This window comes from Neolamprologus multifasciatus, chromosome 8 (assembly GCF_963576455.1).
Source record: "Neolamprologus multifasciatus chromosome 8, fNeoMul1.2, whole genome shotgun sequence".
In the NCBI taxonomy this organism is placed as follows: Eukaryota; Metazoa; Chordata; class Actinopteri; order Cichliformes; family Cichlidae; genus Neolamprologus; species Neolamprologus multifasciatus.
In genome coordinates, this window is record NC_140446.1 from 18,398,058 (window position 1) to 18,411,032 (window position 12,975).

At 41.1% G+C, this 12,975-nt stretch overlaps 1 protein-coding gene across 5 annotated transcripts in view; it reads left to right on the forward strand.

Annotated features, from left to right (window-relative positions):
* Positions 1–12,975, forward strand: part of rhbdl1 (rhomboid, veinlet-like 1 (Drosophila)) — a 65,961-nt gene that overhangs the window by 25,045 nt on the left and 27,941 nt on the right. For all 5 annotated transcript variants that reach the window (XM_085171494.1, XM_085171498.1, XM_085171497.1 and 2 more), the window contains 3 exons: positions 7,495–7,719; positions 8,668–8,816; positions 8,937–9,049. In XM_085171494.1, the coding sequence (XP_085027620.1) occupies positions 7,495–7,719; positions 8,668–8,816; positions 8,937–9,049 (487 nt within the window). The remainder of the gene's footprint in view (positions 1–7,494; positions 7,720–8,667; positions 8,817–8,936; positions 9,050–12,975) is intronic.

A 12,975-nucleotide genomic window follows, 5' to 3' on the forward strand; every position in this document is an offset into this window, starting at 1 on the left:
AACATATGTTCTGCGGAGGAAAGATGTAAAAAAAAAAAAACAACCCAGCCTCGCCTCCAACATCATCTGGGAGACACTTTTAAAATTGCCCATCAGCCAAATGCAAATTGCATTTGATTAGTAGCCGGCATTGGTAGTAGTCGGCAGCAATCTGAGGTAATTTGAGAGCGCCCATGTCTCACACAGATATCGACCCCCAGGTCTGTTTTTTTTTAAGATTCGTCTGATTCGCACATGTGAATGCGAACAATGCCCACGCTGTTGTGCACATGCGTGCGATTTGCATATATGCAAACATTTTCAAGAAGTTTATTATTAATTGATGCAGCCTCCCACTTCCTTGCTGTCTGTCTCACCGCCTCCCCTCTCCCTGATGTGTACAGACACACACAGACACACTGCAGGCAGACTCTCATTCATACACATGAGCCCTGTGTGTGCCGATTTGCTGAGTAATTTAGAGGATATTTGAATGTTGATGCGAATCTGGCCTCTCATCGTGCGGCACGTGACGCGTGAGCTCTGCAGACAGAGTGCAGCACGTAATATGACATTTTCATCCGGATCATGGGCGAATACCTTGGGCCTTCTTTCCCCTCCTCACTCTGCGTGGCTCTCACCTCATTGGCTTCTTCGCTCTCAAGATTGGATTTAGTCCAGTTCTCCCTTAGCTTATTTATTTATTTTGCTTTCTTCTTTTCACATAACTGTATCTGAAGCAGATTTGTAAGTGATACTCCACAGTGTATAACAGATGACAGTCGTGTTGTCATTTGGAAGGTTCAGTGCTGCTACAGTGTTATAGCCGCTGCCTGAAGTCTGGTGTCTGTATTGATTTTGTGGTCTGGCCTCTGTGGAAAATGTAACACCCCTGCACATTATTAAAATGGACATAGCAAGATGCATTGTGTGTCTGTGTGTCTGTGTGTGTGTGTGTCTGTGTGTGTGTGTGTGTGTGTGTGTGTGTATTCTCAATCTGTGCCTTTTCAGCTCACAAGCTGGTGAGATTTCTCTCTGTTGTGTCTCTTAGCGGCTGTGTTCAACATTTTTCTTTTTTTTCCTGATTTGTTGTTCTACATTCGCTCCGTGAGTTTTGCAGCCGTGAATTCACACTGCCTCGCTCGACCTCAGTGGGTGTAAATGTGTTTTGAATCACACCGTTAGGCAACAGCTTCTCTGGTGTCTGCATGAGACCGTGCGCGCTCGCACTAGTACAAGACTGCCTCGCGCGTCGTTCACGTTCGAGTCATCTTTCATGCAGGGCGATCCGAGCCAGAGAACTCCATCAGTTCAGCCAGAGGGGTGAATAAGTAACGCTCTGCTAAAGCCTCTCTTGGGGAACTGTGCATACACTCACGCACGCCTGCACACACACACTCGTACATATACGAAAGGCTAGTGGTCTGTGTCTGACTGCTAATCAGTGCAGACTTCTGCACAAGGAAACCAATAGACATTTTCAAGCAGCTCCACAGTAAAACGCAGACATTTGATCAATTCAGAAGGCTAAAAGACACCTGAGGTTTCAAAAGTCATACATTAGGGGTTTGGAGGGGATGAAAGTGTGAAAGATGAGCATGGTTTTAAGAACTCAGGGGAAAAGGATTTCACTGGGGAAGTCTGATGTATTCCTATCCTATGTTTAATTTCACCTATTGAGCCCTCTGATGCTATCATGTTCCAGCTATGTAGCTGAAGAAGTGTGTCACCGCTCTCCTTCGGGTGGTAATTTGGCTAATGTTCGAAAGAGATACAAAATGGCAGCCATGGTTAATTACATGGGTGAAGTGTGTGTTTCAGAGATTATAGCAGGGGTTTCTCTGTGTTCAGGTTGAAGGATTTTTAGGACTTCGCCTTTTCCTGTTTTCATTTTTATCCTTTTGCCCAGATGTTGCGCTAATATTCTCCGGTCCCTCAGGAGGTGATGTTAGGGAAACACTTTTGAATTTGAATAAATATTAAATGTCTTAAACTGAGCGTTTCAGAGACAAAAGTCTAGTTAAAGTTTCATTCTGGAAGTAGGCTATTACAGCATTCTTAAAGTTTCCAAGGTCTCCCAAGTCACAGTGCTCACGGGGCATCTCTCTCCTGGGACACAGATGCTACCTATCAGCATCCGACTGCACGCTAAACTCCAGTTGAAGCTTTGTGTTGGAGATGGGTTCCCAACTAAAAGTAATGCACTTTGCCTAAGTGTCCTGGAGTAAAGGCTTTTTTTCTTTTTGGAGTTTTAGCGCTGCAGCTATTAAGCCCTGAAGGAGGGTTGTGGCCGCAAACTGCTGAGAGGGAAAAGGGAAAAAAAGAAAAAAGGTGGACTCTGATTTTTTAAAAGGATTTGAGTAAGAAAGAACCTGAGTATCTGGGTCAGGGTAGAATCAGCGAGGCTGAGATCCGCAGTGATTTAGAGGCTGCTGCGAGAGAGCACGACAGAGTGAGAGAGAGTAAAGGAGAAGGGTGCTTTTGGCCCTTTGGATGACTCGCAAATTAGATGGTAAATGCAAACAGTGACACTGTTAGCCTGGTGATGGTGAATCTGTAGTACAGTTAACTGGCACAGCCTTCGATTCTTTCGACATCGATAACTGATTTATCGCAGGAGGAAGGAAAGTGGGCATAATCAGAATCATTTATGGATTGTTTTGCAGCTGCAATGCAGACATCTGGATGGCCTTTAAGACGCTTTTTTTCCCCAAATTGTTATTGCTAATTAGTATTGAGCTGCATGGTATTGACCATGTGGTGTGGCTAATTAATCCATCAAGAACGATTGACTCGAGCTGAGAGCAGCACGTACAACCTGCAGCCACCATGAGGCACACACTGCTGTCAGTCTGCTCCAATCAGCCATCCCTAAAGGGGAATACTGCCTTTATATGTGTTTGTGCTCTTTGCCTCACCATCACTTATTTCCCAGCACACTGTGCCCTATCAGGGAACTGATGCACACCTCAGAGATTTTCCCTTACAGCGCTATACTGATGTCATGTGAATTTATTTTTTCCTCCCTGTGCACTTTGCTTTGTCACTCCTCAAGTTTTGACTTTTGACGTTTATGTGTGTTTGTGTTATTGTCTGGTTGCCGTCTCTCTCCTGTCGTCACATCAAAAGGCTGCTAATGCTCACTTTAGTGTCGGCAGTCCTGCATGTCAGAGAAGGTGAGGCAGAGTGACAGCCGTGCTTAACCGTGCCTTCGGGGAACAACTTTTCACTCAGGCAATATGAATGGGAGAGAATACAGTAGCAATGCAGAAAGAGGCGGTAGGTGCTGTCACTGAGCCAGATTAAATAAGCTGCGATCTTATTTGGAAAAGAAGCCAGTCCCATTTTCTTTGTTTAAACTGTACATTCAGTTATATTAAGACATCTCACCTTTCGCTGTCCACCGGTGGCCTCAGAAAAATCTGTTAATCAAACTCACACAGACAGGCATCTGATCTCCCCGTCTTATGTTTCCCATCTCTGCCTTCTAATGTCCCCATGCTCCTTTTGCTTCGCTTCCACTTCCTGCCTCAAGTATTGTATAATTGCATTTTCCAGGCCTGATTTCCATACTAAATATGCAACCCTCCGTCTGTGGGAGAGCCAGCAGCCCAGCTCGACATCGTTCTGGTTATCGCTTTGCAACAGGCCCTTACACCCTCGCTGTACAACCACCAGTATCATAATTACCCACAGTTAGGATAGTTACCACATCCTGCTCTGTTAGCTTCCAAAAGGGATTAGCACTTTTTTTACCCCCCGATTTTTGCCTGAGCAATTTCTTGAAGAGGAGGGAAGAAGTCGCTGCTATTCGCATTTCTTCATTATTTGTTCATCTACATTTAGAGATTTTGTCTTCTAGCATGTTCAGCTCATTAGCTTTTATAGATATTGACCCACAATTTCTTCCACTGTGGCTCCTGCTGTGTCTATGTATAATGAGTGTACAAGCAGCAGGGCCTGGCTAATGAATTACTGATGGTGTACCTTGGTGGGTTGTACTTCCTGCAGGTCCCCTGAAGAGGTTCTGTTACACTTCACATAAAGCTGCCATGTTTGTCTAAAGTTACTGTTACGTGAAACCCGTACGTACAGTAAGGTTTTCTGTTGTAGCTGCTGCCTTCTTACTCTTTCTAGAATCTCGTTTCGTCATACATTATGAGGTGAGTCTGCCAGCTCGCCTCATATGTTTTAGCTACACCAGAGATTTCCACCATCATCATAGCTGTGACTTATGCGTGCCCATTTTCTATTAGGAAATACAGATATTGAATCTAAAGTGCCCCTGCTGTGGGTAGCCGGTCAGGCAGTATTTTCAGTGGTAACTCTGGTGGAAAAGAACTCCGTGTTGTTATCCTGGCAGTTCTCTGGCTCGGCTGTCAAAATCGTGGCATTAGGATAGTTTTCATCCTAAGCCTCTATTAAATAACTTATCAAGAGCTGGTGCTGTCAGCCTGCAAGCTTCTGCACAGAGCCTGCTCACTAAGCAAACCTGGAGTCCATGATTAAAATGAAGACATACAAACACACATGTTCAAACGCCTTCTTTCTTTCCATGCAATAGTTCCTTTCAACTAAGATTTGCTTTTCAAAGGCGGACACACTTCAACAACATATTATTAAAATGCCTGAGGAGTAATTGATCTAGCCAGCAGTCAGGCTTACATTTGTCTAATTTTTTTAAAAAAAAGACCCTATTCATTGAATAACTTTCTTATCTCTTTTTTAAAAATCTGTTGTGTGCTAAAAACCAATCACATGTTTTTAAACATGTAACATAGCTTTTGTAAGAGGAAAAATAAAAATTCACGTGCTCTCACAGATTCATTAAGCACTAAATACCTCTCAACTTCTGCTTTAGTTAGAATAAAATCTAAAGCTCGTCGTGAACATAAACTGTGTAGTTTCTGAAAGAAGCGTTGTAGTTAAATGAAGTGCTGGCAGAGAGATTTGCCATCATTAAACTGTTGTTTTACAGTGTACCTAATGTAATCTGCAACATTCTGCATTGTAAAAATATTACTGCCTTGTGCTGTATGGAATAAAAGCTTCACAATAGAATATTGCTGGTTGCCATTACACTGACATTATACTCAGTCATGCTGGCCTTACGAACAAAACTGTAACAATGTTCTTGGGCGCACGAACAATAAAGGTTGAAACACAGAATAAAAACGATAAGCAAGATATTTGCATTCAATCAGTAAATGTATACAGTAATTCACTATCAAAGGAACAGTAAGTAAGCATCTGAATAAAATATCCTCCTCATTTCGTCTTCCTCACAAGCTTCATCTCCCTAACTGAAGTCAGTGCTCTAAAACAGAAAAACATGCCTAAACCTGCTCATATTTAGGCATGATATTGTCGCAATTGCTTATTGTCAGCAGATTTCCAGACAACTGATAAGAAGTGGGCTAAACAATAAGAGCAGCTGGTGATGGGCTAACATTATGCCAGCTAATGTTACGCTAGTGTCCTAAAAATCGCACCTTCCCTCTGATAAACGGTTTGATTGCATTCTCACATTGTGTTAGAACTTTGGGGGTTTTGTTTGCCAATTTCCAAGTCCAACAATGTTAGATCCACTTCAAAGAACATTTTAGTAGCATCAACTAACAGCAGCTAACATGGGTTAACAGCAGCTAACATGGGCTAACGGCAGCTAATATGGGCTAACAGAAGCTAACAGAAGCTAATATGGGCTAACAGCAGCACTCACTAATAGAAAAGTTCATAATATCATCAGCAACTCACCTCAGTATTGCTGTCATTGGACAGAATTGACAATATTCACAAATAATAATGCATTCCTTTAAAAATATCCAGTCTTTTTAAACTGCTGTGTATTTGTTTTACCAAATCCCTTCTGTACCAGCGTTTGTCTATCATTCCCGACATACAGACTGGCTGTCAAAGTGACAAACTAATAAACTCAATATTTAGAACTTTACTTTGTCCTGCGTAAGCCATTCCACTTAGTCTAAGTTTGCAAAAACATTAATTAAACATATAGAAATCATCCATAAATGAAGAATAATATAATAACAGGCAAGAAGTTAAGAAAACTACAGTGTCCCTAGTCTTGCCTTTGTGAAAGCAGAAGTTTATGACTGTTAGTTTGTTCTGATCCAGGGTGATTAGTCACACTGATGAGCTTCTCTCAGATTATGTGAGAACAAACCCTCCTTTGTTTTTGTTTGATCCACTTAGTGTGAGGAAAGTTATGGATTTAATTGCTGAAATGAGACCAACAGGCGAGATGAGATCTGTTTATTCTGGCAAAGTGTTTTCCAGCTGTTGACAGTAATGCTTCTAAGGTTCTCTTGTTTGCAAAAAACCCCCTCAAAAAAAACAAAAAAACATGATATCATCATATAGCTAAAAAAATAAATAAATAAATCAAAAGCAGCAAATGAATAAAGGATGCAAGGTGCTGATTTCATCCTTTCTGAACACAATAATTCGGCGGAATTTTGGATAATAAGCTTTTGTGTTCTCTTGTTGAAAGGCTGATACCGCTCTCATGCCAGTCTTGCAGCTCATTTAGCTTACTTAGCATAATGACTGAAAAAAAATAGCCTAGCTACATCCAAAAATAACAAACTCCCAACATGTTATGACTCATCTTGTTGGAACCGTACTAAAACTTAACTTTAAAAAAGACAACTTGGCCTTTTCTGCTGTCCTATGTTTAAATTTTACCAATACTGCTTAGTGGAGAAAAGACCCTGGCTGCCTGACAACCACATGTTTATGTCAAGATTTCAGGAAGTTGCATGAGATGTGGAGTGTTGTATAGTAAGCTCTAAAGGTGCTGGTACACAAACATGCTCCCTTTGGACAAACCCAGGCTTAGTCTTTCCTCCATTTTCCTGTGGATATCTTTTATATTTAACCATAGACTGTATATGAAAGATGGATGTAGCCTGAAAAGTGAAGCATGTTCTCTTATTCTGTCGAACTGTCAGCAGTTGGTTGAATTTTCCACTTGCACAAAGAAATCGGTCTATAGAAGTATAATGAAAACCTGCTAAATTGGATCTGTCCCCTATGTAAATACTATCCTGAGTTTAAAGTCTTATTCAATACAACATAATGCTTATTGAAAGTTACAGCACAATTTTGAGTCACAATGTGGGATAAAGCAGAGTTTGCTATGAGCATGCAGTCCAGTCTGGTTTCAAGACAGCAGGAGGACAGCAACGGGCAAATTCAGTTCAACAGCGCTTTACTAATCAGCTGTGGCTATGTCCATCATTTATGTACAGTCTTTGTATTTCGCATCCAGGCGAGAGAATGTTATTGAGCTTCTTATCTGGTGTTTTTCCCCTGAAATCAAACAAAATAAACTGAAGAAAAACCTTCATATGATCATTAAAACTTCACAATAAACAGTAAACAGATGTTTTTAGATGCCATTAGCCTAAATTAACATTCAAACATCTACCAACAAGATGCTGCACACACTGAGTTTATGCATCTTTGTTGTTTTCTTTTTATTCTTTTCCTCAGATGAGCAGCAAACGCTCCAGCAGTTTCCGACGAGCCATCGCCAATGGCCGCCGCACACTGCAACGGGAGATCCTTCTGGACGAGACGGGGTTGGGTCTTTATAAACGTTTCGTCCGTTATGTGGCCTACGAGATCCTGCCCTGCGAAACTGACCGGCGCTGGTATTTCCACCAAAACCGCCTGTGTCCCCCGCCCGTCTTCATCGCCATCGTCACCATCGTCCAGGTTAGTGGGAGACATTATCAGCTGGTTTCAGAGTGTTATAAAGTTATTCTCCTGATTTATCCACAGTGATCTAGGCATTCCTAGAGCTTTTGGCCCCCAGCATTTTACTTAAGATCCACAAAGTCAGCATCCAATCCCCTAAATATGACTTCACACTGTTCTGTTAGCTCAGTTGTTCGCCTTAGACGGCCTGAAAAGATTTTCTGCCTTTGATCACACACTTTTACTGTGAGCTTGATATGAGCTGGTAACCCATTTGGGAGTCGGAGGCTTAGTGGGTGCATTTAATGTCATTCCTCCAAGCAGAATCCTTGAGCCAGCCTGCGTGTAGGATTTTTTTCTTTTTTTCTTTCAAACACTGGTCTTGGAACTTGGAAACCAGGTCAGTAAGCACCCTGGCCACCACCACAGTGGCTTTAATTGACCTATTATGTTCATTTTGAAAAAAGAAAAGCACTAGCACAAACGTCCTCCGAGACTACAGCTGAATGGTTGCAGATTAAGCGGCGGAAATAACCTACAGCTTCTTAACAAAACTTCATCATTTTCCCTGAAATCATCTTAATTCTTTGGGAAAGAAAGCTAAGTGCTCTTATAATGCCTCCAAATGGCACTGAATGGTCTGTAATGACAATGAGAATGTGATAATAACAGTTTGCATTCATTTTAATTCACAGAAACAATGAGTCATTATTTTATGAAAAGAAATTAATGGAATTGAACCAGATGTGCCATTTTTTTTCTTCTGTGGGCAGTAATTGTCTGCAAGACTCTAATGAGCATCAGCTGAAGAATACAAAGAAGAAGAGAACCTCATGCGCCGTTCATAAAGCACAATGGGTTCTGTTTTGCGGGGCACTTTTCACCTTCTGTACGAGCAGTCTGCAGAGAGTGCGTGTACTCGGCACAGATTGACAGTTTGGTGTCATCTTTGTGTCTTTGCTGCAGATTATTGTCTTCATGTGCTACGGCATCATGCTAAACAAGTGGGTCCTGCAGACCTATCAGCCTGACTTCATGAAGAGCCCCCTGGTCTACCACCCTGGCCACCGTGCACAAGTGTGGCGTTTCTTCAGCTACATGTTCATGCACGTCGGGTAAGCTCTTGACTCCTGCGGTACTGGTTTAGAGAAAATTCAGGTTAGCTGCTGCTGATGGCACACGAAGGCCAATGCTGGCAGTTTTAATCTTACTTTCATTGTGTGCTCTGTCCTCAGTTTGGAGCAGCTGGGATTCAACGCTTTATTACAGCTGATGATCGGCGTTCCCTTAGAGATGGTCCATGGCATCCTACGAATAAGCCTGCTTTACATGGCAGGAGTGCTGGCCGGTGAGTTTTTCATTAAGTGTTTTATTGTAAGTAAAGCAAGGAGCATTATTCAGGTTTCTTACATGGTGTCATACACAAATTGCTTGAGAAGCCATATTGGATGAACTATTCACTCAGTTCTCATGATTTATATCATTTATTCTTAATGTTTAGGAGGTTTATCACTTGCTCACATCCCAATGATTAAACATGCCTTGATTATTGTAATTCATTATTCCTCTGCCTCAGCAAATCTTCCCTGGATCACTTACTAATGGTCTAGAATGTGTTTCAGAAGGTCACCGGGTCCTCTAAAACGTCCCAGGTGACACAGATTCTGTCTTTCTGTCACTGGCTTCATATAAAGTTCACGGTACAATCACTTGCAGAGCCCTTCATGGTCAATATGCCTCCATTTATCAGTGAGCTACTACAATCACGCGAAACATCTGAATCTTTGAGCTGATCAACGCTTGTTGTCTGTACCTAAATCCAAGTTAAACTCGCTTCCACTGCACCTTAGATCTGTGGATTTAAGACCCACCTGTGCAGGTTTGCCTTTATTTTGTTTTATCTCTTTATAACATTTCAATTGTTGTATCTTATTCTATATTGTAAAGCATTTTGTGACTTTTGTTCTTGAAAATCACCATGTAAAAATAAGCTTTTTGATTATATTTTTGTTACGTACATTTTTGACATCCACAGAAAAACATTTTTGCTTTACAACTGCAAGCATTAAAAATAAAACAAAAAAATAACAAGACTACTGCTAAATGTGGTGACATAATGGCTTTTTTTTTTTTTTTAAATTAATGATGAAATGGCACATCTAATTTTTCATGTTTAATGTTTATCTCCAAATGGTCATAAATGCCTTCTTATGTTTAGAGACAAATCAAATTGTGTGTTTAGGCTGGTTTATACACTCCGTGTGTGTGAGTATGTGTGAGTGTGTGTGGTTTAGGATTTCTAAGCAAATGGCGAGACGAGTGGAGATGATTTGGAGAGCGATACGGACCGTGCTTCCCTTAAAACAATAACATAAGGCTGTTTCTTCTCCGCTCTGCTCTTTATTCATGTGCTTGTGTTTCTGCCGGTCTGCAGCACATCGTTCTGACCTACTTTGTTTATTCTTTTATTACTGTTTGTACAGTCGACGCCTCAGAAAAGCTTTGGGTTTTTTATTTTTTTGTTTTGTTTCGTTGGTGGTTTATCATTTATCAAGTTAAATATGTTATATTTTTCTTCATGTTTGCTGTATAAAAAACCCACAACTATCCGCTCCCATCTACTCCCAGCGAGTCAGACTGAATCTTTTTAGCTTCTTGTCCTCGAGCTGACATGTGCGGCTGCCCGATTTGATACTTCTGATAAATTTGACCCGGCCTGGCCCTTCTGGGGAAGAAAAAAAAGTGCAGAATGTAAATACAAAATATGCCAAAGTGAACGCAGCAGAGTGACTCACATCGCCCAGAGGTCGAGCTGCAGCGCTCAAGTCTTTGTTGACGGGAACCTCATTAACTTTCATCGAGCCGGTTCGGAGATTGGAAATTTTAAATCCACACTGATTGTGAAAAGTGGATTCTCTTTCTGAGTAAAGCATTTGCATTAACAGCATTGCATTTGCGAGACCTCATATCAACACTGCTGCATTAAATTCCTGTTTCACTCAGCTTCACTTCAACAGTTTTTATCATTGGGTTTCATAAGACTCGCTAACAATTATTTAATTACTGTTGAGAGGAGAAGTCCAATTCATACTGAGCTAATCATCTATTATTTTCAGTAACCTGTTTTTTTTTTTTCTTAGGCTCCTCTTTCTGCGTGACTACAAATTCAAACTCTCCATTTCTCGTCTTTCCTGGCAGCTCTCTGCACACAGTAAGATGGCGTTAAAGCTTCTCAAAAAAATCCCGGTACTCTGCAGAAAAAAGTCCAAAAAAAACAACCCCATTCCTCCACGCGCTTGCATGCACGCACACTCTTAACACTCATGAATTATTGTAGCTTTGATTTATTTTAGCAATGATGACAGCGAGAGAGAGCAAGCAAGCGTGGGACTTAGAGGAGGAAATATGGGAGAGTAATGCAGGGTCTCTCTCTGGAGAATTAGCCTAAGTGCAGTTTGAAATGCTGTTTGGAGATTTAAGCTGCAGCCTGAATCCAAAGGGAGGATAAAGCAGCAGGCGAGGTGACATCCGTACCTCCAGAGCACGGAGTCAGAAATGCTTTGAATTTGTGTATAACATATTGAAATCAGAGATGTGCCTCTGTTGAATTAACTCTAAAGGTCAACAGTTTACGATCAGGAATCTATAAATATGTTTGTATCTTTATATCTGCAGAGGGAGTGGCTCCTTTTCCACCATGAAGAAGAGTTTGCTATGTCCAAAACAGACTAGCCTAACATTGCTCTATACCACTGATTCACCTACCTGTTTGTAAGGACGGGAGAAGGTGAGGTCATCTGTAGATGCCAGTAAATCTTACACACACTTATCTTAAATTTTATTGCATTTACCCAAAGACATGTAATCATGATCATCATCAGTGCTGCTCAGGTGACAGAGTGAGATGTCACACTATGTCAGCTACCCGGCCAGTTTTGTGTGTGAGGGTGTGTCTGTGGGTGAACTGTCAAATCATTTTGACTATTTCTATAAGGAGAGGATTTGCCATTAATCATTTAGCTAACGGGGTTAATTTGGGATCAGCGTTTTGGACTAAAGAGTAATGGCAAAGTTAGAAATTGGGAGCTGCACAACCCCAATTCCATAAAAGCTGCTACTTAGTTCTAAGTAACAGAGGTAACACAGCAATAAAGCATAACTTTGCTCAGTAAAACTAGAGCACAAACGTCTTGGATCTGGTTTGTACCACTCAGCAGGTCATATCATAACTCAGATATTTTTTTTAACTAAACATGGTGAGGATCCACACACATGTTCACGTTCATTTCACAGATATGCAAAATATGCATGGGCCTTGATGTGTGCAAACTTGAGTTTAAATGCTGTCTCCCTCCCACAGTTCTTTATTACCTAAACTTGTTAGAAGTTACCCTGTGCCAGATTGCGCTGTGAAACTCTTGATTTTTTCTTTCTTCCTTTGCATATTTCTTGCCCATGGCTATCTCATGTTTATATTCATGCAATCGTATTCTAGCTTATGAGTTCAATCGTGTTGCTTGTTGTTTTTTGTAAGGCAGCAGAAATTTGAGTTTATAGTTACACTAAATGGATGCATTTATGGAGCAAAGTGCTGCCGGTATTGTGCCTTTATGTTCGCCTTAATACACTACATGAATTTCTGCACTACGGGGCTCGCTCTCAAAGCCAAAAAGAAATGTCTGCTTCCTGTTGGGATTTTTTCTTGGATGCCTTTAAATGTTGGGAAAAAATACCCATGCTTCTTCTCTCCAGTTATCTTAAAAATTAGGTCACAAAGATTTTGGTTTGGGCTGCTGATGCGTATATGCAGACAGTATATAAATCTTTGATGTGGTGTTGGTACTAAATTACAGTAAAAAATGAGACATTGTCGTTAGATATGTGCTTACAAAAGTATCAGTTCTCTAATGATGTTTCCACAGTGCTGTTCAGACCCCGGTGCCTGTCCTTGCTCATTTTGCATCCTCTCAGTAATTCTTTATGGTTCTGCTGCACAAAGACTGGATGAAGAGCTCCACTTGGGTTTCATGTGGAGAAATTTGAATAATGTCAGTCAGAATTTCAGACTATGTTGGCGAGATGAATGTAGAATCTCATGCCGTGTTCCAACTTTTCACTCTGTCTCCACATTAAAGAGAAGCAGCAGGGAGTCCTTTTTTTCCCATATACTTTCTTTTTTTTCTCCGCTCTCTCTTTTGCTTCTCCTTCCCTCGGGCTGATAGCTCACTTGTGGTGATCAGGACATCAACAGGTGCCAGAACACCATGTTTTTCC